Source organism: Arvicanthis niloticus, chromosome 1, assembly GCF_011762505.2.
Source record: "Arvicanthis niloticus isolate mArvNil1 chromosome 1, mArvNil1.pat.X, whole genome shotgun sequence".
In the NCBI taxonomy this organism is placed as follows: domain Eukaryota; kingdom Metazoa; phylum Chordata; class Mammalia; order Rodentia; family Muridae; genus Arvicanthis; species Arvicanthis niloticus.
Window position 1 is genome coordinate 1,698,978 of NC_047658.1, and position 11,945 is coordinate 1,710,922.

Here is an 11,945-nt window from a genome sequence, read left to right on the forward strand (position 1 = left end):
TGTCTGTGAAGCATTGCAGAGCTGATATTAAGCTTGGTCATCCATAGCTTGAGAGAATATCTTGTTCTGGATCAAAAAGGAAATGGACAGTTAGATTTGATTCTACAACTAAGGGCCATGACTCTGGAGATTTTCTGCAGAATTCCACATACTAGACCATAAATTGTTTGTTTTCTGTTGTGCTACTGTCACGTCTGCAACATAAATGACTTGTCTTTGTTTTGTCCATCCCAGTATATTTTTAATCTAACATAGTGATCTTTCTGCTCAGAAACTCACTGATTATAACTACCTCATGTAAAGATCTTATGATCTTTACCAATTCTTCATCTGATAGAGGGCTAATATCTAATCTATACAAAGAACTCGAGAAATTAGACTCAAGACAACTGAATAGCCCTATTAAAAATGGGGTACATAACTAAACAAAAAAATTCTCAACTGAGGAAATTCAAATGGCCAAGACTACCGAAAGAAATGTTTAACATCCTTAGTCATCAGGAAAATGCAAATCAAAACAACCCAGAGATTCCATCTCACAGCAGTCAGAATGACTATGATCAAAAATTCAAGTGACAGAAGATGTTGGGGAGGACATGGAGAAAGAGGAACCCTCATCCACTGTTGGTCAGATTGCAAGCTGGTAGAACCACTCTGGAAATCAGTCTGGTGGTTCCTCAGAAAATTAGACATAGCATTACCTGAGGACCCATCTATACCACTCCTGGGCATATATCCAGAAGATGATCCAACTCATGCTCCAGTATGTTCATAGCATCCTTGTTTATAATAGCCAGAAGCTGGAAAGAACCCAGATGTCCTTCAACAGAGGAATGGATACAGAAAAATGTGATACATTTACACAATGGAGTATTACTCAGGTATTTAAAACAATGAATTAGTGAAATTCATAGGCAAATGGATGGAACTAGAAAATATCATCCTGAGTGAGGTAACCCAATCACGAAAGAACACACATGGTTTTCACCCACTGATAAGTGGCTATTAACCCAAAAGCTTGCAATACCCAAAGTACAACTCACAGACCACATGAATTTCATGAAAAAGGAAGACCAAAGTATGGGTCCTTTGGTCCTTCTTAGAAGGAGTAACAAAATACTCATGGGAACAAATATGGAGACAAAGTGTGGGACAGGAACTGAAGGAGGGATCATCTGGAGACCATTCCTCCTGGGTATCCATCCGCTGTGCAGTCACAAAATGTAGACACTGATGTGATGTCAGGAAGTGCATGCTGACAGGAGCCTGTTATAGCTGTCTCCTTAGAGGTCTGCCAGAGTCTGACATATTCAGAAGCAGATGCTCACAGCTAACCATTGAACTGATCATGGGTTTCCAATGAAGGCGTTAGAGAGAAGACTAAAGGAGCTAAAAGGGTTTGCTTCTCTGTGGGGAGAGCAACAATACCAACAAACCAGAGCTTCTAGAGTTTAAACCACCAGCCTGAGAGAACATGGGAAGGGACCCATGGCTACAGCTGTATATGAAGTTGAGGATGTCCTTGTTGGGAATAAGTGGGAGAGGAGGTCCTTTGTCCCATGAAGGATGAATGTTTCAGTGTGGGGGAATTCAAGAGTGAGGAGGTGGGTATGGGTGGGTGGGTGGGCACACAATGGGGATTGGATGGGAGTTCCTGTGGGGGGGGAGTGAGGAAAGGAGACAACATCTGCAATGTAAGATAGGTATTAGGGCTGCTCAAGAAGCTTAAAGGAACAGTTTTTCTCTAGTAACTTTAAGAGAGATTTTAGTACTAAAATCTTGAATTTTCCTGACCTAGGCTTTAGAGTGGTGATCAGTGCAGCTGGAGGAACACAGAATTCTCTGGCTCCAGGCAGGCAGTGTGTCAATAAGGACAAGGAGTGTCAATGGAGCTCTCCCTTCATCTAAGGTCTATAATGTCAAGCAGTTTGGCTCAGCTTACATGTGACATGAACTGTTTCTCCCACATAGAAAAGGTTGGGAATCATGGTATTGTAGAACTCAGGTCCTCCTACAATAGCCTGAGTCACAATGAATTACTTAGGACTTTATCAGTGATGAAACTAAAACCCAGTGAGTGCCAGTAGAAAGACAGAAACAACCCAAAGTGTAGCTGAGAGTAAATTTGTTTCTTTCATGGTTTTAACCACAACTAACTAAACACAATAGTAGTCCATGAACACACAGTTCCCCATAGGTTCAGGAAGCAAAGCATCCACATGGACACCTAGGTTGAAAATCACAGCCTTTTTATCGCATGCCAAACTATCCAGCCCAGGATTGGATCAGCAGTGGGGTTAGGGGTTCATTTCTGTTTAGAGTAGAACCAGGTTATTCCCAGTTATAAAGGAATATGGGCATCTAAGATACAATCTTAGTGAACACACAAAAGTAAAGTTCAGGATTTCTTGTGTGTATGGCGGACCAGGGCCATGTGTATGATAACCAAGTACATTCCCAATAAGCTTCACTGTGACCTCTAACTGGGATCCATAATTGGTTGTATCCTAGCCCAGAGAAACACCGTGGCTTGCTGTTGAACAGCCTCTTCTCATGCCCTCTTTTGATATCAGAAGTGGCTTCAGAAGTAGCTTTTTTCCTGTTTTCATGATGAGGCCCCAATGTCTCATTAATAACATCTTAGACTCTTATTTCTACTCAGTAACAAACCTCTCCCTACCCTCATCCATCTATATAGTTCTAATGGGCATATTGATAGTGTTCTCCATGATCCTGATGAAAACATGTTTACCAGAACATTATTATTATCAACAGGGACCTCATGCCTACTTCCTACATAGCTCTATCTAACACCAGCATCCGTAGGATTGTATGGAACAAAATTACCTCCTCTGCTGAAAGGATTTGCACTAAGCTTTGGGGTCAAGTCTGTTGGTTTTCTGGAAAGATGAAGACAATGATTTCTAATCTGTGTGGGTGCAATTAAGTCTTAGTCTTAATTAGTCTAAGCCTTTGATGTAGCTCTCAGTTGTCTTCTCTCTTTGTTTCTCTGATTCTTCTAGGTTCAGTCTGATGTGGGGAGTTAGAGAATATATTAGGCAGGCAGAGAAACATTGTAGGGGAAGGTAGGATCCTTGAGAATGAAAGTGGAATATTTTCTGTCAGTAAACCATGTGTTCCTGTCTCCTACATTTCCTTTTATGACCTCCTTGACCTAGGAGGAACACCCACTGCTTTTAAACCTGCTCATAGACAGTCAAATGACAGATGAAAATGTTCAGTAAATGGGGGACAGAAAGCAGCTCCAAGCTCTGCTTCCAGGTCTGTTCCTATATCACTCGGTGACTAACATACTTTTGATGCCATTTCCCCCAATCTGCTTTTTATACCATTTTAATTACATGCAAGTATAAAAGACAGTTCTAGGTTGAGAAACTACCAATGCATACGCCAGGGAATATACAAGACAATCAAGAAAAATAGTCAAAGAACAAGCAAGGCAATAATTTAAGTCCATTAACCATTCCCATGTTCACTGTTTCTAAGGGCTTATCAGCTTGATCAAAATATCTGAGCCTAGTTTCCCTGTCCTAGCCCAAAGTCATTTTCATGTCTGAATCCTACTTCTTTATTCCAGCCTAAGATTTAGATACCTGTCTGAAATTACTTCTTTGTTCTAGCTTAATGTCAGATTCCTGCCTGAAGCCCTTTTCCTTGTCCTTGGCCAATTTCAGATACTGCCAAGTAGTCCCAAAACCTCAATTCATTTTTCCCTTTTTTATTTCATAAATAAGACTGAGCCTGTCTTAGGTCATTCTGAGAAGAATGCTACTAATCTCATTACATTTCTCATGAATGAAAATGTCACTGATGGACACCAAAGAGTTCCATGCTTGAAAATCCAGGAAGTGGGAAAGTGAACCTGAGGAAGGCTGCTTCTGAACTGAGTCTGTTCTCTGAAGGTCCAGCTGTCTGAGGCTATAGACAGTGAACCATGTGATGGTCACAGCCAACAGTGATGGGCACTTCCTTAGATAACAGGGAGCCTCCAGTTATAATTAGCATTTACTGTCAAATGTACACAGCCTAAAGTCACATGAGTGGGGCTAAAAGAGACTCAGTTGAGTCAGTATCTTTTATAAAGCACTTTGAAGAAATCTGTGGAGGACTCTCTTGAGTGTCTTAATTGAAACAGGAGGGCAGACACCACTGTGGTTGGTGCTATCCCTATGCAGGTGGTTATGAGTGGTCTCAGAAAGATAGTGAACCATGTACCCCAGAGAGAGAGAGAGAGAGAGAGAGAGAGAGAGAGAGAGAGAGAGAAAGACACAGAGGCAGAGAAAGACAGAAACACAGAAAAGGACATAAAAAGTGAGAGTATCAGTGAATGACCCATAAAAAGCTCTCCTTCTCAGTTTCTGACTCCAGATTCTTGTCTTTTATGTGTACTTTGATTTCCCTCAAGGATTGATTTGACCTCTGAGTCAGGCCTGTAAATGCTTTGCTCTCTTTAGCTGCTTTTGTTCAGGGTGTTTATCATAGCTTCAGAAAGTAAGAACATTTCTGGGAAAACGTTTCTGGGAAAAGTGTAAAACATATTCATTAGTATCCTACATGATTTTCTGTTTGTATGCAAATCCCACAGCATCATATGTCGATATAAGGCCATATAAGGGTTGAAGAGTCTTATCAGCTTTATTGCTCAATGTGCAGTCTGGTGGACTGAGACATAATGAGAGGAAGGGGTAGGGGACAGGAGATAGAGGAAAATGAGCTGATGTGTTTTGTACACAAAAACTGTTTCCAGGCCATGTAATTCTAGGAGGGGCTCCTACCTGGGAAGAGACTCAGATAAAAGGGAGAAAGAGGAGCAGAACTGACAGAAAAGCAGAGCGTGGAAACAGCACAGGAGCTGAAGCTTTTCACAGAGGAAACACAAAGCAGGTGGCAGCAGTCAGAGGTCATGATGGACTCTGTTGCACTTTCCAGTAAAGACTGCATTTCCTGGCAGGGGCTCATGCTCACAGGTGAGGAGGCCACTCTTCAGGACTGAGTGGGGAGAAAGGGGAGTTCGGAGCCTTGTTAAAGTCTCTGGGGAGATAAGAACCTGGGTATATACTCGAGGTTTTGGGAAGAGGACACAAACAGGGGCAGGCACACCACAGAAAAAAGTGACACAAGATAGTATAATGGAAAAATGGCACCATTGTTTTCTATTCTAATTTAATTACATGGACAACTATATTCTGAGGACTGATGTTTTCAATCATAAGAGAGTCACTGTCTAATTAAAATCCAAACTAGGGAGAACCATTGAGATGACTTAATGGTAATGCTGATGGCTGACAAACCTAAAACATCAGTTCACTTCCAAATACATATAAGGTGTCTGACTTCCATGTATATGCTGTGTATACATTCACCTATACACAAATACATACAGGTTCAAACATATATAGGCATTCACTTATATACAAACTATACATATATACAAACTATATCAAACTTCACATATATACAAACTATAGCAAAATCTTTTACTAAAGATGTTCTTAGCTTCATATTTTAGCAATTTGTAAATATACCCCTGGATATGCATATCCCTGATACTTGTATTCTCCCACTCATCGAAAATGTCCACAGTTTTATCAATTCTGGGCCTTCTAAAAAATGTCAGGCTCATCTTGGTTCTAATAAAGCCCTAGAGTAGTGGACAGTAAGTTAGATCAGAAAAACCATCTAGAAGTAGAATCATAGAACTTGGACCAAAAAGAAAACAAAAAACAAAAAGAAAGTGAGGATCTGTAGAATAAGAGGGAACAGGAGGCATCATCTCTGCCTAAGTACTCAGAATGTGAGCAAGAAGCTGAAAACAGTGTGGAGAGTCCTTAAGATAACCAAGGAGAGAGAGTTCCATACACATAAAGAAACAGATTCAGAGTCACTGATGGAGTGTAGGTTTTGTTGTTCTTCCCTTTGAAGTGCAATTTTGCCATCCTCATCTACCCAGCTAGGCTGAGTGATAAGCATGACCACTCAGGACACAGATCTCATCTTTCCATCAAATACAGGGGTCTCAATGTTCATGAAATTTCTCTCTTCCCTTCTAGTTTCCCTTTTAACTTGCTGGCTTCTTTCCACTACTGCCCAGCTCACCATTGAATCAGTGCCTCCCATTGCTATTGAAGGGGAAAATGTTCTTGTGTTTGTGCAAAACCTTCCAAAAAATGTTAAAGCCCTTTCCTGGTACAGAGGAGCTAAAGCACTCAAGACTTTTGAAATTGCAAGACATGATATAGCTACCAATTCTAGTGTAGTGGGACCTGCAAACAGTCATAGAGAGACAGTACTCAACAGTGGATCTCTGCTGATCAAGAGTGTAACCAGAAAAGACTCTGGATACTACACCCTACAAATACTTCATACAACCTCAAAACCTGAAATAATGCGTGCAGAATTCTTCGTACAGAGTAAGTAATTTGTTTTTGTGAAATCTGTTGTTAGGTGGTGTACATCCCATTGTGCATTCAGAGAAGTGTCAGGCCTTAACTGTTTACATCCCCTATGCACTGTGTCTCCATGTTTTTGTTTGAGGATTTAGTGCAGGACATACATTTTGGAGACAAACTTTCATAGACCAAAATCTCTCACTTGACTGTACCTGCAGAAAGGAGGACTTGTGCTGAGTACCTCAGACAAGGATATCAACCTCAAGCCAGACTCTTGGGCCTCTCACCATGAGCCTCCACCTGAGTTGAGGAAAAGATGAGGAAACTATGAAATCTGAAGGGTCACTGAAGAGTGACCCTTGATCCAGACCACTGTCTCAGACTCTGCTCAGAGTGATGTAGGGCAGTACATCTGATATCAGAGCAACAATGTTCAGAGGCACAGCTGGAAGTGAAAGTCTTTTTCAAGGAGTGAGAGCAGAACAGGCATCAAAGGCTATGGAGCTGGCTCCTTAATCTCCATGCAAATGTACACACAGTGGCAGGATATCCTACTACAGGCACCTACAGGATTCCCTATCCCTGGGTGGGAGGAGGTTAGCTGAGTGATTGTCTGGAGTCTCCAGGAAAAAATAGGGGCTTCAGAGGAAACTCAGGGTTTCTGTTTTTAACATGAGATGAGAAGACACAGCAAGATAGACAGCAGCTCAGCAGCTGAAAGGTCCCAGTGAACAGAAAATGGTAGGATAGGGAGAATAAAGTTTGGTTTTTCATTAACCTAGTTCATTAACTACCTTGACAAGTATATTCTGAAGACTAATGTCTCCACCAAGATGACTTTTCAAATGAAAAGCAAACTGAGATGACTCAGTGGATAAGGACACTTGCTTTCATTCCTGGTAACCTGGGTTGAATCTTCATATCCCACATGATGGAAGGAGAGAACTCAGTCACATAAGCTGTTCTCTGACCTATACATAGATACTGTTGCATATATCCACTCACCCATATATTGATACACGCTTGAGTTCATGTTCCCTTCCCCAGTGCAAAGAGTCAGTACAGAGAAATTAAATTGGGGTATGAAAACTATAGTTATCTTAGAACTTGAGAATCTGATTACTTAATGCATGAACATACAGTGACCTGGAGTACACATCCATTTATCCAATCATTCATTTATCGATTGAGCCCTTTCTAGGCATTGGTTCCAAGATTATCATTCTGATCACAGGCCACAAAGTCTTCTACTGGATGGCAAGAGACATGAGCAATAGCATTGAGAAGGCACCATAAAAGTTCCAGTGCAAAATACATCAGTATGTAGACCCAGTTCTGTTGAGGAAGATGCTGGGCAATGAACCTTCCTCTACACAATGTGGGTCTGAGCAGAGATCTGAAGGCGGTGAAGGGTGAGTCAAGTAGACAGATGAGGGAAGAGTCCCATACAGAAGTTCAAGAGTACCAAGGACATGGAATTTGTGTTGTTGACCTCCACCAAGTAGGATAGACACACACTCATTCACACACCAAGGATAAGTGGTAGATACACCTGCTAAGGACTCAAAGATATGTCTTCTCACCAAATGCAGAGGAATCACTTTTGATGGTCTGTTTCTATTTCTTTTCTTTTCATGTAGGCCCACTTTTAGGCAACAAGAATCATCTTACCCCTTCTCAACTCACAATTGAGTTGGTGCAACCCAGGGTTGAAGAAAATGACAATATTATTCTGTTGGTTCATAATCTGCCAGAGAAGCTTCAAGGCTTTGTCTGGCACAAAGGAGTATTTCCACTTGACCATTTTAAGATAGCAAGCCACTCATTCCTCACCAATTCAACTCTGATGGAACATGCAATGTTGGACAGATTGACGATATGCAATGATGGATCCCTGCTGCTCTCGAATGTCACACAGAAAGACACAGGGATTTATACCCTACGAACCATACCTGTCGATTTGAAATCAGAGTGTGCCATTTTGGACCTCCAAGTAAACAGTAAGTGACTCCTGGGTGATGGGGTTATTCTTCTCTGTATACCTAAGACAGTGAGGCTTGGACTATAACTTCCTCCCCTCTGGACTGTGTACTCTCACTTCAGATTGGGCATTTAGTAAGAGACACACCATGGGCCAAACTGAAATACATCAGAAGCCTTGACCTGACTGGAAACTACAGACAGTAGTATGGTAACTCAGTCCAAGGATGTCATCCTCAGCTCAGACTCTCTGTTCTTTCCCCATGAACATGGCCCTAAGAAAGCTTGGTGACATTCTTGAATTTGACTACCTGCTAGAGCTGACTAGAAGCAATTTGTCATTCTGCATTCAAGTCTTAGATTATGTGGAACAACTCAGTAACTGTCATGACAATCATGATTAGGCTAGGTGATTTGGGCATCTTCTTTTCCTGAGATTCAGAATGGACAAAGCACCTGGACAGGTGCAACATACTGACTGTCCTGTTAGTCCTGATATTTCACAGGAAAATTTAGATCCCCAAGGGAACATAGGTTCTCTTGGCAACTGCTTGTCCTCAGGAGTTCAGCCTAGGAAATTCTCTTCTTTATGCAAATTATAACATGCACCCCCGATTTTAACTGCTCTTCAGTCTCAAGTTTAGAACATCAATATTTGAGTTTTACTTATAGACATGGAAATGATAAGTTACCATATATACTACTGTAGGGAATCTAGAGACAGTAAGGCACTTGTTGAATAAAGTTTACAGAGTTCATGGGTGTCACATAAGAAGCACAAAATGACTATGTATAGTCACAGCCCAAACATATCTACCCTGATATGTTTGGCTTATCTTAGAATGTCTTACCCAGTATCTATGAGTCAGAGGAGTGCTGTGGGTTCAGAAATTTTTACATTAGGTATCAGTGTTTCACAGGGAGTGTCTGGTACAGGCAATAGAAGCAACAAATTAACACTCAGTTTTGACTTTGTAATAAAGCCTTAATTGAATTCTGAACCCCCCCCCCCAGCCTAATTATCCTACTCCAATGCACTGGGCTTCAGATCATAGATTTTCTATTGTTATTGGTTCACTTTTCTTGAAGCATAAAGACAAAGCTTTGTCTTATTCCTCCATCAAGATCCCACATGTCACATGGTCTAGTGTGCAGCTCACTCAATACATTTAGGATGAAGCAAGAAGGGAAATAGTAATAAATAGACAAATGTGTGGTGGTAGATTGATTTATGAATGGATAGTGGGCATAGATGGATGAGTTAATGAACAGATGTCTTAGAACTCTTCCAGACATTAAAAGTTACATGTAGAGTCCTAGTATGTCTGACAGTGCCCACTCACTACTCATCCTGGAGGATACTTGGAGTGACACTCTCAAGCAGACAATTAGATTTTTGTCCTTGGAGTCTTTGTAGTCATTTAAACTCCCATTGTTGCTATCATTAACATTTCTGCTATTGTTACACCTTTCCTGCCACTCTTCCCCGTCTCTTCATTCAGATAGTTATGTCCCTACATTGCACAGTTCACTGATCCCCTTACATTCCCACCTCAATGGCTGCCTTTTCTGGTTCCTGGTGTAGAAATCTGTTCCTCTTGGGCTCCCTAATACACACACACACACACACACTCACACACACATACAAGCACACATGCACACACATAGTGTGAAGGAGTCCCTCTTGTGTTTCTGTCCATGTATCTTGACTTCTGTGATGTTGGTGTCTGGAATAATCCAAGAGACAGACAGAAACATGTATTGCACCTATATATTGACTCCGCAGATGCTAAAGGTAGAAGGACAAAGCTTCCAGTCCCAAAGTCTTGCTTCTTTCCTTCATTTCACTTTTGATGTCATCTTTCACCTAGTGTGGCTCATGGTCCTTCTGTGGCTTATGGACCTTCACCAGAAAGAAGTGACAGAAGCAGTGCTGTCTAATGGCTTTATCATATGTACCTACTTCTCATATTGTGACACTGCCTCAAAGTGACTCCTATGATTCAGTTACGTAATCTAAATCTCCAATCATGATTAGTTCCACTAGATTATATATTCTGGAGGCAATTGATTCAACTTGCTTTGTGATTTGGAGGCTCTTAGAAAGAGGAAGAAAGAAAGTGCCTATCACACTGGGATTGTTCCTGTCTGTCTGTGCCTGACAGTTCAGAAAGTCCAGGACATGTATCTTCTAAATAGACTCTAAACATGACATTTAACACTGATGGGAATTTTGGGGTCTTTCTTATTTTACACAGGAGAGAGACCTTACACTCACATGTACCCTCTGGACAGTGCTGTCTCCAACAGGACCCACACACAGGTTTCCCTCTGTTAATGGATTCACTGGCTTCTATCCAATTTGTAACTTCTACATTTAATCAAAAATCGGACCCCCTCAGCACTTAGAGATTGATCTAAGGTCTTTCTGTGAACTCAAAAAATAATCCTTGAGAGAATTGTTCTTATATCCTGGCTATACCTAATAATTTTGCATATTATAGCCTTCTTGGCAGAAAGGAAGGTATTTTAAGAGCCATTTGTATCTCTCATCCCATCAAATGATTGAAACAATGAACTCCCATTCAAAAAGAGAATCTCCCCAGGGGTTTCATGATGAGAGAAAGAAGAGGCCTTAGTCAAAGGGGAATTTTCTCTTTGGAAAGAGATTTCACCTTGTTGCACCACAGTATATGATGGGATTGAAACCAGCCAATAATGGGGTGGGGTAAGTGGGTTTTATACCTTGGTTGTGACTACTTAGATATACTTATCATTGGTTTTCAATTTAAATGTTCTTCTCAATTCAGAACGTGGAAGACAGGCTTCAGATAATCAAAGACCAGCCAGTACACAACAGATGTCGAAGAATCAAAGACAAAAGGTGGACATGTGCTTTTCTTATTCCCAAACTATATATTACAATTAAATATCTTTTTGCTTACCAGTATTCTTTCAGTTCTTTTAATTTCCTTATTAATGATGGGTGGTTGATCCCAGCTTGAGACTTATAATTAGAACCCAACTAAGTTCAGTGACATGGAGAATTTTCCTCCAAAGTTTCATGGAGAAATTTCCTCCAACAAATTTCTATTGGTAGAAATAGCTATTTCTCAAAGGCTAAATAATGTGCCAATGTGTGTGAAGGAACCCACACTGTATCACTGCCTAGGGCTCCTAAATTCTGCAGGGCTGACATGTAGTAAAGGTAAGGATGTTCCAGCAGGAGTTTTTGCTAATTGATGTTTGTTCTTGACTGAATGATCCATTTTCTCTAATCTGGCCTTCAAGCTCTGATAACACAATCCTATGCATGAACCAATTTATCCATAAGGCTTCCATAGTGTTTTAGACTTATACAAATGTTCATTTTTAGTAGCATGTAGATTTTGATCAATGTTTCTACATTTTGATTGAATTATCAAAACTTATCCTCTATTGATTCATTAATTCATTTACACTTTGTGATTTCTTGCAATTAATTTAACAGTTAATCTGTATTCCTATTGATTTGTTTGGATATTTCAGCAGTCATGCCTTATTTGTTTTGAGATA

At 40.6% G+C, this 11,945-nt stretch overlaps 1 protein-coding gene across 1 annotated transcript; it reads left to right on the forward strand.

The window, feature by feature from the left end:
• Positions 1-4,924: 4,924 nt before the first annotated feature.
• Positions 4,925-11,319, forward strand: LOC117694532 (pregnancy-specific glycoprotein 22-like). The gene is made up of 4 exons (XM_034485492.1): positions 4,925-4,988; positions 6,072-6,431; positions 8,051-8,410; positions 11,201-11,319. Exons 1-4 carry the CDS (start codon positions 4,925-4,927, stop codon positions 11,317-11,319), a joined length of 903 nt encoding a protein of 300 aa, XP_034341383.1.
• Positions 11,320-11,945: the final 626 nt, after the last annotated feature.